At 37.4% G+C, this 16,806-nt stretch overlaps 2 protein-coding genes across 2 annotated transcripts; both read left to right on the top strand.

Moving 5' to 3' along the window:
- Positions 1-141: 141 nt before the first annotated feature.
- On the top strand, positions 142-4,336 carry LOC131796818 (cystinosin homolog). Its single transcript, XM_059114421.2, has 2 exons — positions 142-865; positions 1,681-4,336. The coding sequence occupies exons 1-2, from the start codon at positions 383-385 to the stop codon at positions 2,095-2,097; spliced, it is 900 nt and encodes a 299-aa protein (XP_058970404.2). The 5' UTR covers positions 142-382; the 3' UTR covers positions 2,098-4,336.
- Positions 4,337-10,132: 5,796 nt separating this feature from the next.
- Positions 10,133-12,541, top strand: LOC131796830 (uncharacterized). Its single transcript, XM_059114435.2, has 2 exons — positions 10,133-10,273; positions 11,171-12,541. Exons 1-2 carry the CDS (start codon positions 10,185-10,187, stop codon positions 12,057-12,059), a joined length of 978 nt encoding a protein of 325 aa, XP_058970418.2. The 5' UTR covers positions 10,133-10,184; the 3' UTR covers positions 12,060-12,541.
- Positions 12,542-16,806: the final 4,265 nt, after the last annotated feature.

Raw genomic sequence — 16,806 nt, 5'->3', positions numbered from 1 at the left:
TATAAATAGGAAGGGTGAAAGCTGAGGCAAATTTTGAAGTACTTTTTGTTTTATTTAATTTGATTCTGTTTCATGAATTTTATGAATCCCTTAGCATTATAACCAGCTCGAAGAGTGTGGTCTTTGCAAGCTTCACGTCATTCTTCCGATCGAGGCCGCGCATCTCACAACACAGCACTTCATACGTTGCGTGACATAGACTCCTATAAATGGCTCGTCGCAGCCGTAAACAAAGAGTGACACAAAAGGACGGTCACAATTACAGGTTAAAACAAACACCGATCGAATTTTTAAGTGATTGGTGAAAAAGTTTTGCGTCACAACCATCCTGAAGGACTGCAGAATTCTCCATTTGCTTTTAACTGCCGCAACTCGCCAAAGCATGACGAATACAGCAGCGCTCATTACCGTGGCCGATATAGTTGGTTGGGGTTATTTTTTGTCTTGGACGGTATCGTTTTTCCCACAAATTTATGAAAACTGGAGGCGAAAATGTGTGGTTGGCTTTTCTTTCGACATGTGGGCTTACTTCTTTCTCAGTTATATTACCTACATGATTTACAATGTGACGGTCTATTTCGACCCGAAGGCGATCATGTCTAATTTAGATCAGGATAACCCGGTCAAGCTGACAGACGTGGTATTCTCTATCGTAGCGTTTGCCTGTACTACTACTCAGGGCATACAGTGCTTGATGTACGATCGGGGATCGCAGGAAATTCATCGTAGCACAATTGCCATTTGTGCTGGTTGCTTACTGGCCCTCGTTGTACTAACTGTTCTCAGCCTTTTTGGCATCCTCGGCTCGTGGTTTGTGGTCCTTCAGTATTGTGGATATGTTAAGTTTATCGTTTCATTTGGGACGGTGAGTACAAATAAATTGAGTACCAAAAACGAATCCATTGTATCTCATTTAAACTAATTTTTAAATTATCAGCTTATTAGATTGTTAAGGATTAACTACACGTCCATGCTTGAACCATGCTGCATTTTTCGTAATAGGTCCAGATCGGCGTTTAATAAATGGTGTTACATTGAAAAATACACGTGGTTCATCTCAATTTCAGAAATAATATTTACGACTTAGGCATTATTATTGTTTCAAATGACGCCATGTGGTTTGGCTCGACATCTCATGCTTGCGTAATCAGTGATGCATGTTGTGTTTGAACAAGTGGCCTAGCAGGAAGGGGAGGTCGTGGAATACACTTCGAGCCATTATTACTGATTTTGATTCACGTGGATCAGACTGTTAGAGGTTGGCTGAATTACTCATTCACTCCTTTATTTTAGTTGCTTTGTTTTGTTCTGTGCTGTGTTGGTTTGATTTTCCTTCTTATGAGTTCAGCCTTGCACGTCATGATAATGAGTACTGGACTGGACGGAAAGCAACAATTTTTTTCTTTTGGTATAAAAACCATTGATTATTTAATTGTAATACGGCCTGTATAAAAATGAACCCCTCATCTGTGCAGGGTCGCACTATTTTTTTTTATTTATCTTTCCATGGTGGCTTGATTTATGTGACTTTTCTCTTGAGGCGTGGCTAAAATTTGTTAATTTGATCTTGCAAAGAACGGGAATTTTCCTGTAAAGCATTTTAATCCCTATAATAATTAAGAACTTTGCTAGAATTGGAATTAATCAATTTGTGAATTTTTTTGTGCATGTCTATTGTAGTATTCACCTCAAGTGTGGCTCAACTTCAAACGCAAATCCACAGAGGGGTTCCATATTGGTGGAGTGCTGCTGGATTTTGGTGGAGGAGTACTCAGTCTGTTACAGATGGATCTTTACTGCTTCATTGAACACAGCAACAATCAGCTAACAGGGAACATTCCTAAGATGGCACTTGCTGTCTCCACTCTCTTATTCAACATCATCCTCATTTGGCAACATTATGTGTTCTATTTGGGAAATGAACACCGTTCTAGTGATAGTGAGAAAGAACCTCTGTTAAGAGGTGAAAGGTCAAATGAGTTTTATACAGTAAATATCCATGCTGAGGATGGAGATTATATTGTGATAAGTTTTCAAGATTCAGAGGAGGAAAGCACAACCCAACGTGGTGCTGGTTCTCAGGAGTCTTTGGTGTAAATTTTTCTTTTAAAGCAAAAACAATCCTCAAATGTTTTATATTTTGATTTCAACAGGGGATGATCTGATTTTGTATATATGCATTTGAAAACAAATGTAATCAAAAATTTGATAATCTACATTTTTATTGATAGTTTTATCTTTACAAAGAATTTTTTATTTATTGAATTTTTTAATGGCTAAATTTTAGTGTACATATTAATCTTTAATTGTTGGAATTGAAAGTGGACTTAAAATTACACCACATAATTAAGGCAAAAACTCAAGTCTGCATTGTGGTACAACTACTACAGAGCATTATTGGAATTACTATGTACTGCGAATACATTCTTCCAACTTGCATGCAGAGATGCCTAATTTTGGAAAGCTGACTTGAAGTGACTAGAAAAATGATTTTATAATGTGTTAGAGGTAACTTTTTGGGAGTATGTTAATAGGATCAACCAGAGTCATCCATAAGGTAGGCTAAGTCATCAGAATTTCAGGGAATTAAAACTTTTCATAACCCTTTCACTGCCAAGATCTGATTGTTAATTCTCCCCTCTAGCTGCTACATATTTGCTTCTAAATTAGTCAAGAGAATTTGGTGTTAGATCAAGAACAACAACTTCTATGCGATAAGTTTAAGTATTCTCATTACCTCTTTGCTAGATAGTATGTGGATATTATAGGGAGAAGTTACCTCTCAGTCACTTCTGGGAGTTAAAGGGTTAAGAGCATATTTGAAAATCTTACTCAAAAGGTCAGTGTTGAGGAAAAGAAACTTTAAAATAACTAAGTATAGCCTTTTTATGTGCTAAGGATGAGCACTATACAAACACATAACCCTAAAACCCTAAGCAAATTTTAATGGGAATGTTTAGGAGAATACAAGGACTTGAAACCCTTTATTAATTGTTACAAAGCACATGTACCTATTTCTTGAAGTGCAAAAGTTATTTTTGATGGAAAGTATCAGTTACTACAATAGGGGAATTTTTATGGGATTTATTCCAAATGTTGGAAGTTTGATAAGTAAGTGAGACATACATTGATTAAGTTATTAATAATAAAAATAATAATAATAGTCTTTATTAATTCATGAGATAAAAACTACTTATCCTATTTTACAAAACTTCCAATTTAGAACAAAGTTACATTGTATGTAATAATTACAAAGCTAATTATCTTTAAAAATGTACAAAATACCAGTTACAAAGCTGGGTCATATTTAAAAATTAGGTGATTAAAATAGGGGTTCCTCACTTTGTCTGTGTTTAATTTAGGCTGGTGATTAGATTTGTGTCTTAAATTGTACTCTGTGACCTTCAGTTTAGGTATAAGGTTTCTCAGAGGATGTTTCTCTTGATGTTTTACCTGAACGATTATTTTCCTTTCCTGTATTTCTAATAGATCATAGCTGTTTACCACCTTAGATATGTATCTCTGCTTGTGACATGGGTCCAGGAAACACTGTACAGTTGTAAGCTCTGCATCAATAGCACTGAAGACTGATAGACCAAAAGTTAAGTAAGGGATAGATAGTCTACTTCTGCTGCAGTATAATCCTCTTTCCTTCATGATCTAAGTATAGAAAGACATTTGTTAGCTTTAATTAGCTTATTTCTTACATTTGCAGTAAATCTGCAATCTTCCTGGAAAGTAACACCAAGAATGGAGAGTGCACTGGTTTGCAAAATACCTGACATATTATTAGATATGAATATTATAAGCACCTGATTGATTTGAATATTCTCATGAACTCTGGGGATTTTTACGATTAAATTGTAAATGTTAAATATTAAGTCAAATGCACTGAGTGTGGTGAGCAGAACTGATGTTTGGGTAACTTTGAAGACTTGCACCCCAATCTGTGGATGGTGCAAGATATATCAATGAGAGGATGAAAGACATAGATATACAAACAAATCTTTCTTGCTCACAAAAACAGCATTGAAGTGAATCAAGAAAATTATTTTATAATTAACAGATTAAATGTTTTTAAAGGAAACAGGCTTCAATTGTCATTAACCCTAGAGTCTCCAGCCCTCAGCTTTTTGGAGGGTGTGGGGGCAACTGCACACAGGATAGCTGAACACTGCATCAAAGTGTCTAAAGGTGTTTGATGAAGATGTTATGATTATATATCCATGGTCATTAGGGTGACAAGTTTTAATCAATGAAGTGTCCTTGTAATACAAAGAGGAATTTGTACTATGACACAGCTGACAGCGACTGTTTCATGTTTAACTAATCCGCTTAGGAGACACTAAAGGGCTTAATGTATTATTTTCTGATTACTAGCAAAGCGGTTTTCTTGACGAAGATCTATTGCCATTAATTTTGAGTGGTTTACAGAATATATATCGTAAAGCTTACCACTATTTTGCTCTTTCAGGATGTATGATTAACTGTTTGATCCCTAGGAGTGACTAGACATTAATTTCCCACAGTGCAATGTCACCCCCGAGAATAAAAGAAATGATAGAAATAAGCTCATGATTGGTAAACAAACTCTCGTTGTCAGCACCTTAATGTATGGTAGGAGAACGGTATGGAGAATCTGTTTGCTGATGTTCAGTTGTAAAGGGTTAAGCGGAGCGTTTGATTACTTCTAAAACTCATTTCACGGCTGATTGAGCATAATCAATTTCCTAGTTAAAAGGTCGTATTGGCTAGGTAACAAATCATTTGGTGAAATACCCGTCTTACTGGGGTCACATTTTCATAAGGAAAAAGTTCTCGTGGATTTCTCATGGATATTTTAGATAAACTATCATTTTGATTTGTTGTTTACTTCGACTAGCACCGGTCCATTGTAAAGTTTGTTTGTTATTTTTAGCTTCGAAGGTTGATTGCTTGATCTAATTGATAACGTTGACCAGAAACTCATTAGCTCGTGCAATAAACCACTCTTGTCATACAAACTTGTCTTACAAATCTCCTACCGTTGTTTTTTCCAGTCTAGAAACCTGTCAAATTTCTTGTCAAGGTACTTTTCGCGGTCCAAGAATCCTCTTAGAGTCGTAATTAGCGTTCGATGGGTTCAGAGCATTTTAATAATGACATTCTCTTGGGATGCATTCTCGACACCCCTTAAACAATACTGCTGCTGGTCTGAAATTATTTTATCACATGTTCACCACTTGTCTTAATGTCGGGCCAATTGTCGTGGTTCTTTTTTGTTCTGGAAAATACCGTTAATTGTTAGTCAAAACCAGTCTGTGTTTATAGAGTTACAGACATTTTCGCAATCGCTTGGAAGGGGTTGTGTAGGATTTTTTTTGTTGCAATGATTGGCAAATTTATGACGGAAAGAAAAGAGATTTCGAAGAGGAAGGTGTTCGTGGCTTCAAGTAGTGCCTATGACATGGAAGATGATCTACAGAGGTGCTTGATGTCACGGAATATTGACTCAAAGAGAGAAAAACACAAGAGAACAGGCCAAGAAATGTCAGAAAGAAGAATATCTGACGGATATTTTATAACGAAGGATCCTCAAGTAGCGACATCTAAGGAATTAATAAGGAACTATCCAAGAGGGCCGAGCAACAATAAATCTGAAATCCTTGTAGAGGGAACTGCGCTCAGCTATAACAATTTTGTTCAGGATTCAGATGTCGCTGAAATAAATGTTAGCATGAAGTCCGGTCCACAAGGACAGAACGTTTGTACTAGCAAAGACGGTGGTAAAACCGACGCACGCGCCGCTCAGGGCGAGAGTAGTTTATGTGAGCTTCGCGTATGTGTGTCATCCGACCGCCGCGATCAAGAGAATACAAGTGAAATGAATTTATCGGGATCAGCTAAAGAAGCACCAAGGAGTCTCAACCCGAGCCCTTGGAAAGAAATCTGGTCGGTCTTACAGGACAGGAGTTTGACAAGTTGCCTCTCGACCAGGAACATGGAATTTGGGCGAGACGTGATCGAAACACCATTTTCGACAAGGACTAACCCGTACAGCGGGCCGAGGAAGAACAAACCTCAAAGAATACCGCCGCTGTATAACACAAGAAAACCATTTCCGACGAGCCAAGGAAACAAAGAAAAAATGCCTTCTTTTGATGATGCTGTTGTATTTCATACCGTGTTAAAAGACGCGAGACGCGACCAAGGTATCGGGAGTCCCAAAGACATGAATTGCGAACAACGCTTGGAATTAAAAAAGGCAAAAGAAGTCAACTTAAAGAAAGAACCTGTTGAAGGTAACACCTCCGGAAGATACGAAAATAAATGTGAGAAAGAGAGGACTGATATTCTTCCAAACATAGCCTACTCAGCAGCGTCAGAACGCTATAAGAGCAAGTTTCGGGTGAGGCTACTTCCTCTTGTTGCCAAGAGCGATTCCCTTCCGAATTTGACGTCGTCATCAACTTCGGTGCCTTCGGAGCTCATCGTAACTGCACCGATGAACGTTGTTCACCCTGACGAAAATGTCCTCCCAGGTTGCTTCAAGAATGCAGAGAGAAAGACAAATTTGGCCAGCGAATCAGAATTGGTAAAATTCAGGAAGAATCGCTCGATGTCGCTTGATTCAGTTTTCTCCTTGGAATCTTTTGCTGCTTACCAGGCAAATAAAAGTTTTAGTAAAGAAATAAATGTGAAAGGCCTCCAAGTCTTACCAGACATAAAACAGTCTGAGTCAAATGAAAGGAAGCCGACGATGAAAAAACCCAGAGAGGAAGGTCTGAATGTTACTCAAATGCTAAATGTCATCTCACTTCCTTGGAAGTGCACATGATCAGTGCAGACCCTGCGGAACTGAGAAAAAGGATTCTTATCTTAATACTGTGAATGTTAAAGTGTATGGGAGCCAAAACGAATGTTTCAAAGTAGCCTAAGAATAAGCTAGTCCTTCGGGCCGGCTTTCGGCCATTACATGGTTGGGGTGGCAGGGGATCCTCAACTACATGAAGGACCCAATTTTCTCTTTTTTTAATGCCGGATCTCTGTTCTTTTTTTTCCCTTCATTTCATCTAAATAACTGTACGTTTTGAGTCACTGATTATTATCACGAACTGCTTGAAAAGGCTGTTTGAAACTTTCATACTGCCTAAGAACAGCTCAGTTGCCTTATACCACTTGTGTTTATAGCTTTAAGGTTCTTTTAATTATCTGTATTATTTGGGTCCATATTTTTCAGAAAATTTACTGATATGAGGGGTAGCTTTTTATATCTCTTTCTATTGTTTTCCAAGGAATAGACCAATGATTTATCTGACATACTCCTTTTGAATGTTAAGGCGCATGAAAATTGAAGAGAACCTTTGATTCGTTGTATTCCAATCAACGGTATAGCCGAAGCCATTTCTCCTTTAATTACTACATATGTTATATATATATTTATATTATTTGAGATCAGAATGATTTTTAAATTGAAAATTTCTTAGACTAGGCTCTCTCAACCGTAATTTGTAACTGGCTCGAGAATTTCAGATTAGACTGATGCTACTACTCGAAAAATTACTTATTGCGGCGGGATTTTATTTATGTTAAAACAGAAGGACAAATTTTGAGAGCAGGTGTTTGCAAATTTGACCGAAAAATGAATAAATTATCAAACTTCAACCACCACCGACGGCTGAAGATGTCTATCGTGAGAAACTTCGATCCCAATCATTTGAAGCCTTAAGCATTTTTCTATTTTTCTTGTGAACTTTCGGGAAATACAGCAAAGATGGATTCAAAGCACGCTAAAATACAAACAGGGAGTAATCAGATCTCGGCCAAGATTCAAAGTAAACAAATCCAAGATAGAACACAATTTTCCGGCTATGATGAAGACGTTAAAAGTGTCAGAGACTTGTTCATCTTCGGTGAAAAACATTGCGAACCGAAATCATTCAGCAGAATGGAAGCTTGGATCAACGAAGAATACAGAAAAGTAAAGAGGGTTAAAACTGGGCGCTTTCAACAAACTGGTAACTTTCTGAGAGATCTAAAAACCGAAGCGTCCAATAAGAAAAGTTATAAGTTTTTTCCTTCTCCTGAATTCAAGCCGGGAAATTATTTTCTACTGCCAGAAAACTCCGATGAAATGGAGTACGACGCCTTGCGATTTGACCGATGCGTTCCCTCATACACTTATGTCAAGCCCTCAAATCAGTTGTGTAGGAATAATATTATGAGAAAGGCATTTTGCGAGGTTGTTGGGAAAGACCTGTGTATTGACTGCAATGGTGGTAAATTGAGGCAAAGATTCAATCACAAAATGGATTCCTTGTACCCTTGTCTTCAATATGATAAGGATAAAAGACCTTACGGGTACTGTCCAAGGGCGATTCGTCTTACAGAGCCTTTGCCGTCAAGAGTTGAACGACGACCAAAAAGCTTAAATTTATATGGAAGATACCGTAATGCAACAAGCGGGAATGTTCTTGGTTTTGATCCAAATGATTGTGATAACGATGCACCGATGAAAATTTGTATTAACGCTAGACCGTACACGAGATGAATATACACAATTCCAGGAGAACGGAAAATCTTCAGGCTCGAAAAGCGAAAACGACAATAGAATAAATATTTATTGTGAAATTGCTTCGTTTCTAGGATCGAAGAATCATTTCTTTCCTAGTTAATATACAATTATAGATAAAATGTGTCTCTTTTTATCCGTATACGTATTAGTTTTTATTGGTACTAAGTTTTAAGAGAAAGAGACAATCTTATGGTGTTGTCATGGTTTCATTGTACATGTCCTGAACTGCGAAGAATGAGAAACCGGAGCCCGCGGTTGTGACGAGCGGATCAGTAATTAACTTTTTAAACAAATTTGGTGTCTTCAGAAAATTTATTGAACTTGCTCAAGATTTATATGACTTATATGTGCCGATCATTATGAGCCGGGCTAAACGTAAGAATTACCGCAGGGTGACACTAACTTACTGCTGCGGATACTATTTTACAAAGAAATATGTTATTCATTCTATTGAAAAGAAATACGTTATTTATTCCATTGTTCATTCTAAATATATTATTCTATTCTGAAATCTAGGTTGTCCATAGGATTTTCAATTCCATACTTCAAATTTCGCAGTGTGATGTTTTACCAACTAAAGCTATAAAAAAGGTTCACATTCCTCATGAGTCTTACGTATTACCTGGATCAACCATGTGATTTTTTTTATTTGAAGATGAGACTCGACATTTATCATCTCCTCAATTAACTTTTCTTGTATAATTTTGTACATATTGAACAAAGAATACCCTGAGAATATCAAGCAAACAGCCTCACATCACCTAACTTTGTGTTAAATTTGGAATACGAATCGTCCGACGAAAATTTTAGTCCTTTCGTGTGTCTTCTAAGTGGTATATAAGGTTTGAATTTTGGATTTTTATTAAACGTCGTGCTTCTTAATCCTTTTTGTCATTCCCAATAATTAGTGAGCGTGTCAAATACTGGATACGTACAATTTTGACAGTCGCGCAGATCAGGGAACAACCGTATAATATGTGAAATAGTCAGGTATTCAAAGCAAGAAAAAAGTGTTTGTTTATTATTTGCAGGATTTTAGTTTTCAACAAACTAAGGGACCGGCCGAAGTTAAATGGCTGTACTGACAAGGTTAACGAAGGCATCAAACATTCCTTGCAAATTATGTACTGGCGTGACCTCTCTTTTATTGGACAGCCCTGTAATTTCATATTTCGTTTAATCCTTGAAGTGTCGTATAATCAGTCAATTTTACCTGGTAGGAATAATAGATTGATTCACTTGGCATGAACTTCGAATACACTTAACTTTATCACCTCTTTAGTTATTTTCAAAAGTTCTTGTATATGAGGCGGTTAGTAGGTTGAAACTATGCTACTGAAGATGCAAAGGAAAGGGCATGTCTTTACTGCGACTCTTTTTGATGGTGGAACCATTCTCTCGAAGTGTTATTAAATGTCCATTAAGCTAACGTCAAGCCGAGTAATATATATGCAAATAATTCAAAGAATCAAAGTCAATTGTTCTTCAGCCACAACCGACTGGTCATTTGTTTTCCATAATCAAAGCATGACTCGTATTGTTACCCGGCAACACTTCAGTGCAGTTAGAAGTCGCACATCGACAGCCGTGAAAGTGAAGTATTTTATTCGCATATCTATTCCTCCCCGTCATGGCCTTCGAAGGTAGCCATTTACGTACACTACAAGATGCACAAGGCATATGGAGGCCCGGTACCTCTCAAGTGGATTGTCAACACAAGTAAGTGGCAATCCATCGAGTTAAGTTTAGTGTTGACTAAAATCCCTCATCGGATAACAACGAAACGCCGATGAAAATGTTCACTGTCAATCCTTCAAACTGAGATAAAGCTTGGTCCTTTTGAGAGTATTCGCAGTCACTAGAAAGCACGGTCCCAGGAAATGAGATCACTAGTTATTAGGTAGTTCGAAGTCATTTGGTTGGAAATTCGAGTGAAATTTGCGGTCGAGATGTTTAACTGATAGGAATTGAAGTATGGCTGTACTGATTGCAACTGATTTCAAACACAGAAAATGTCAGCCAACGAAAAATGTTAAACGATTCACTGTATGTGGTCTCGCGTTTGTTCCACAGTGTTTCTCCCACTTTCAGAGTTGAACGAAGGAATTGAGGACCCATAATGCGTTTAAATAAGGGTGAATTTGATAAAAACGGTATTTCAGAAAAGTCAGAGACTAACGACATGGAACAGATACGCAGAATTTGTTACTGTGGGGCATGATTAATGGTTCTTGAACAGAGTACTTAAATGACCAATTTATTAATCATTTGGCTCGAAGGTGAAACTATATTTATCAACTCATCAAGTTAAGTCTGAAAGTCGAATACACATCTTGTGCGACTTGTGGCCTTCTAAAATGGCTGTCGCAAAATATTTCAGAATTTACAGAAACTTGTAATGTAAGCACCTAGAGGGCAGATGTAAATATTGTTTCAGAAAGAAATATTTTGCTCCGTGGTTAGGATCAAATTTTAAACTTGTGAAGAAAGGCATACCTTTATGCTAACGCACTTAATCAAGACCTCCTCTACATGTCCGGTTTTATATCTGGCGCTTTAAACAAATTCACAACTCTTGTCTCAATTTTTTTAATAATTTAACCTTAAATTCTTCAGGGTAAACCTCAAAACTGTCACAGTAGCCTTTGACAGGAACAAAATCTTTGAAGTGCCACACAGTCCTACCAAGAATAGGTCCATCGAACAATCTTTGACAAAAGAGACAGAAGCACCAAAGACGGATTATTATGCTTCAATGACAGCACCAAGTGACTCTCGCCAAAACGTAAACAACTATCACGATTATGTCACTCCAACCAGCACATGCGCTCTGGATGACACTCGGTCTGTCCATTCCATTTCAGAGGCTTCTCCGGATAGAGTTTCCAGAACAAATATCTTATCACGCATGGCAAAAACAAAAGCGTCCTGGGTAGAAAATCAGAAGATTCATGAATCTCTTCCGCATAGGAAGAGTCCAATACTCTGCAAAGGTAGTCCGGTTGGAGGTCTTTCATTAACACCGTTCATGGAGAAAACGTTGTCAACGGATAGGGCCACAAAGGGAGTTCGAGACGGAAAAAAGTTTGATCTACTACCAATATCAAAATATTTGGCCCACTATCGAGACCAGAGGAAGTTCAGAAAGGAAAAAAAGTTACCCTTGGTTCGCATCAGTTCCTACCACACTCTATGTGGTTGCCTGGACGGCTTAGGATCATGGGATTGTCCACAGCAAGAATATCAAGAAGAAAAACGACAAACTGCGACATTCTTTACGACAAAGGACGTATTTAAACCTTTCCATTCAAGATTGTTACCCACTAGGGGCGAGGTTTTATATGTGGAGCCTGCGCAGACGAAGTTAAATTCTTATCTTACAGATCACGTCAGGTTACCAAGTCTCCAAGGAAACAGCAGGAACGACACTTTTGTCACTGAATTTACCGAGAGGTCCAGATTCAAAGCAAAAAGAAATACTACATTTCCCGTCATTGTGCACTGACAGGAGTTTCGGTTTGTGAGCAAAAAAGTCATTCATTTCTGTCTGGTTCCTTTAATTTAAAACGCAAATTTGGAGTATATGATACTGAAAATCTAAAGGGTTGTAAATCTATCTGGTTGTGGAGTTATTCAAAAAAAGGAACTGAATAGGACTTGCAGAGAGTGATACTCCATTTAAAGCTTTCAGACACTGAATATCGACAACTGCCTCATTTAATATAGGGAAAGGCAATCTCTGAAAATAAATTGTTGAGTATTTTATGGATTCTTTTGTTTCTCAGAGCGGTGACCTAATCGTATTTTCACCTTATCCTTCCCAAACTGTGATTTTACAATGTCCCTTTTCACTTTTCTTTACCTTTCGTATACTTCAAGTAGTATTCTTTATATGACTTGAATGTGAAGAGCGTGTAGTGTCTTATCAGAGTTGATTAGAGGTCTCGTAATAGAGACGTATTAGGGGGGTTGTTACGAGACGCGTAAAGGGAGCGAGTCTGTAATAAAGAGTACAAAGAACGTTACCGAGCCCTAATGTGTTGAATCAATTATCAATAGCTATAAAACAACTTCCAGTGGACTAAATCGCAAAAACAAAACAAAACAAAAAAAAGAAATAACTCAGAAAAACCTGCCAGTAGATGATAGATGTTGCTTCTTAACTAATATTTATTGACTTATATTCGAAACATTTGTATCTTATAAATGTTTCTTTACCTTTAAAAATATTTTTTTCTGTTTTATAATTCCGACCTCTTTGATTTATGATATGAATAATTTTTATCTTTAACGCTCCCGTGTTTACGAGACCACCGAGATATTGATTTTACCTCATATCTGATTTTTTTTAATGGTGAGACGGATCAGCTTTGTTATCAAAAAATTCAAATCATGTAAGATATTGAAGGGAACGTACTTCTAATCACGAACTGAGAAATTCATTCCCACATGCTTTTCCGTTAAGGTTTTATTAGGTAGTTCAAGAAGTTTTTCCTTCAGACAAAGTTTGAATATTTCCTCGACCACTTTTGTGTTGTCTTCAGTCCTGATATACTCTTGGACCGGTTAGTCGCATTGTAGAACCACAATGTTACGAGTCCGATTTTTTGTGTTTCTTGTGAGATTTTTACAGAAGTTAACTTATCATATGGTAAGGTCTTTTGTAAATTGTTATCACATTAAAAGCCTCCAGTTTTTATTGGTAAAATAACCATCCTTTCAGGAGAAGCCGCTTTGTTGCTGCGACACGTAGGATGCACTCTTTCTTTGTTTGGGTAATCTCGCTTTTTTCATTCGTTAAACCGTTCTTTTCATTACCAAAATAGGCCCGTTAGTCATTTGAATTTTTAATAACTCAAATCTCCTTCAATTTGAATACCTTGTCGGCAAAATTAATTATTTGTAACTTTGTAAATCGGTGTCAGCTATCTTGTCTCCTGTCCTTGTTTACCCTTTGGCGTCATGAAATGGGAAACTATCTCTTTGGTGAAATCAGGTTATTGACTTGTACAAGACTAGTTAACATTCTCGACTATGCAGCTTACTATTAGACGAGTAATATTTGAAAACCTAAATTCAGACACGTTGTTTAATAATAATCACACTTTTACACTTTCGAGAAAAGTTACCCGCTGAATGGAATCTATGGATTATATTTGGGGGGCAAATGAGGTAAACCAGCTTTTGCGGTAAATAATGCACAGAAGCAAATCAAGTAGTGTCAGAAAGAAAAAACTGGAAGGTTATTCAAGCCACTTTAGGGATGGTTATCGAGCTAGATCTTCATTAAACATATCTAACACCTTAAATTGTAGTAGTGACGATACAAAACAGAAAGGAGGCGATGAAGTTCGGAACTCAAGAGAGAAGGACTCCGTAAAAGATAACCAAAGTAAAAATCCGGCTGAACTGCCTTTCGAAACGATTGCATTTTCATCGCTTCTAAACACCAATGAATTAGTCTTTTGTGAAGGCTGCAACCATCTGCGCAGCGTCAGCGAAGATGACGTCTCAAAGTTTTTCGGTTTAGGAGAAGCAGATTACGATTATCAGGTTTACTCCTCGAGGGACATGGAAACGGCTTTACCAAGATATAAGAAAGGAACACATTCCTACCGCTCCAACAGGGAAGGCTTTAAGACTTTGGAAAAACCAAAACCCAGAACTACTTTAAACGATAAGGTGATAATTCAACATTCAAAGGACATAGCGAGCAAAGTAAACAATGATAATGCAAAGGCAGGTGGATCTTTGCCGTTGCTAAAAACATTTGCGCAGGAAAGGGCTGAAAATTTAAATGGAACGATCGGTACATTGGGAGCAGCTAAACCAGGATCTAGAGGCAATGATGAGGATATCGGAACTGTCAACGGCAAGAAACTTACAACTTCATTGTCTTCTGAGTTTCACAATTTAAGGCACTTTCTGCCATTACTGACGCTGTGCCAATGCCCTGATTATGATTCAGCTATCATAGAAGTCGTTCGGGATTATAACGATCCATGCCGCGGTGTGTCTTCACATATGTTTACGTCTTATTAAGATTGAAATTTTTATCTAAGTATACTTCAATGTAGTCTGAAATAATTTGTGTGATTTTAAACTGATTGATCATCCATGCAGGCCCATTGAATGGAGACCAATGTGGTCAGAAGTCGTGTAATTTCAGATTTGAACGAGCGTGCAGCTCCATTGAATGAAGACCAATGTGGTCAGAAATCACAGCTGTGTTTTCACATTTGAACAAGCAGGCAGCTTCTTTGAGTGTAGTTCTTTTTGGTCTGATATCATAAATGTTAATTCAGACCCTAAAAAAAAACAGACTCTTATCTCACCACAAAATTTTCGCGACACGTATTTCAGTTGCTTCTTTTTTAAATCCTTCTTGCAATGTCGTATTATAGCCTCCTAAATACGTTCCCTTTGTCAAGATTTTATTGATCCAATAGAAATACTAAGACATGAAATATTTCGATTTGTAAATAAATTGTGCCGCAGAAATCTAATCGGTTGGTTTCTTTTGTCTTCCGCTCCCACTGGCTTGGGAAAAGATGTGAATGAAGGCAAAAATTAGTGACTCGTTTATAGATCGCACTCCTGAGAGCCAGTTAAATTGCTCAAATTTCTTTGATTTAAAATACGAATGTAATAATGACAATAAATTACTATGAGAAAATAAAAAATTGCTCGGTTGCAATACAATACCTTGATTTCTCTTCTCCCTGCATATTTGGAGGGCAGTGTAAACTTCTCACAATCACTCAAGTCTGACAACGTTGGCATTGCACAATCACTTGCACGATAACAAAGAACACCTAACAGTAAATGTCCTAATGCTTAGAGAAAATGAAGTTTACTCAGAAAATCAGTGACAGGGTAATGAAATGAAAAGTCGTGAATGACAGTGATCCTCGCAGTAATGTGCACTACTTGAACAGTAGCGAGGATCACTTTCATTCACGTCTTTATCCGCAGTTCAAATAGATGACTTTCATATATTCTTAGCCAAAATGATAAGTATCTAAAGCTTTGATGTCAAATGCAATCTAACTGACATAATGGGCATGTTTTATGGATGAGAGTGGAATAAGCTTCATCAATTCTGACTTTTCTTTCAAAGATATCTCCCACTTTAAGAATTTTTGACGTATCCGGGAACACTCTTTGCGTCCCTTAAAACACCTCCTGCATTCTTCCGTCAGGTTTTTCCTTTACTCAGTCCGCAAAAACCGGAGAGGATTCAGAATAACAGAGAACACATTTTCACAACGGAGTGCCGTGCTGAAAAAAGCAAAGGCAGTAATATTATATGACTTCAGTCCGTGTGTTAGTAGCTTGTTAGATCATAGGCAACGAGCGATCATAAGTTTCATCGCTAGGGTTACGATTTGAGGAATGTGATCTCGGGGATCTCTCTTTTGACAAGCAATGTCTTTATTCACACAGCCGCGCGCGTATAAATTCATACCACGGCCGTCAGTCGTGGTTGAAGAATTTTCTTGAAACAGAGGTTAAAACTCCAAATTATCTTGCTGTTAATAAATTATATTTTACAATCAATATGCTCAATGTTTTTTAATGACCTAACCCTATTTTCGCAGTTTCCTCCAAACGACTGGACTTGAGCGCATTTTCTTTCTCTTTCAGTCCAATAGCGTTAGTTAACTGCATTAGCCCATGCGAAATTTTCTCAAGTTAATTGGTTTGGGTGATTTGAGGGCTCAGTTCCGTAAGAAGTAGTGAGATGCTTTATCAACGGTAACCACTAATCGTTTCCAGCACAACGCTGATGAGATCACTTCTTGTGGTTCGCATTGTCATTATAAAGAATTTGGTTCTTCAGCATCTGTTTTCTTCATTCAGTACCTATAACAAGTCGAAATTGACAAAAAAAAGTTTTCCCGGCAATGTAATGATTGAGATTTGTTATTAAAACAGTTTTAAAAACATCCGAAAAAAACTCAAAACATAGAGCCAAAAAATAATTTTATAGAGAGATAACAAAATCTTAACCAATAAAATCAGGAGTATTTATCTTTGGCGGCAAAGGGGTAAGATCTGTGTTATGAGTACCGCCTGCAACCTTTCTTTACGGAATTACAATAATTAAAACCGGTGTTTCGCGGTGTTTAATCCTCAGTTAAAGTAGCAAGTGGCTTGGTTTTTTTTTTCCGACAGAAAAAGAAATTTGCGTGACTAAATCTAAGCTTTCCTAGTCAATTAGTACCACATCAACCGAAGTGATAATGTTA

Source organism: Pocillopora verrucosa, chromosome 1, assembly GCF_036669915.1.
Source record: "Pocillopora verrucosa isolate sample1 chromosome 1, ASM3666991v2, whole genome shotgun sequence".
Taxonomy (NCBI): Eukaryota; Metazoa; Cnidaria; class Anthozoa; order Scleractinia; family Pocilloporidae; genus Pocillopora; species Pocillopora verrucosa.
The sequence above is the reverse complement of the archived record's forward strand: the minus strand, read 5'-3'. Positions and strand labels throughout refer to the sequence as shown.

Excerpts from the sequence above, each read along its gene's own strand:
- LOC131796830 (XM_059114435.2), top strand. The coding sequence starts at position 10,185 with ATGGCCTTCGAAGGTAGCCATTTACGTACACTACAAGATGCACAAGGC. Across the intron at positions 10,274-11,170 it reads CAAGTGGATTGTCAACACAA|GGTAAACCTCAAAACTGTCA; the intron begins GTAAGTGGCAAT and ends TAAATTCTTCAG.
- LOC131796818 (XM_059114421.2), top strand. The coding sequence starts at position 383 with ATGACGAATACAGCAGCGCTCATTACCGTGGCCGATATAGTTGGTTGG. Across the intron at positions 866-1,680 it reads TTATCGTTTCATTTGGGACG|TATTCACCTCAAGTGTGGCT; the intron begins GTGAGTACAAAT and ends TGTCTATTGTAG.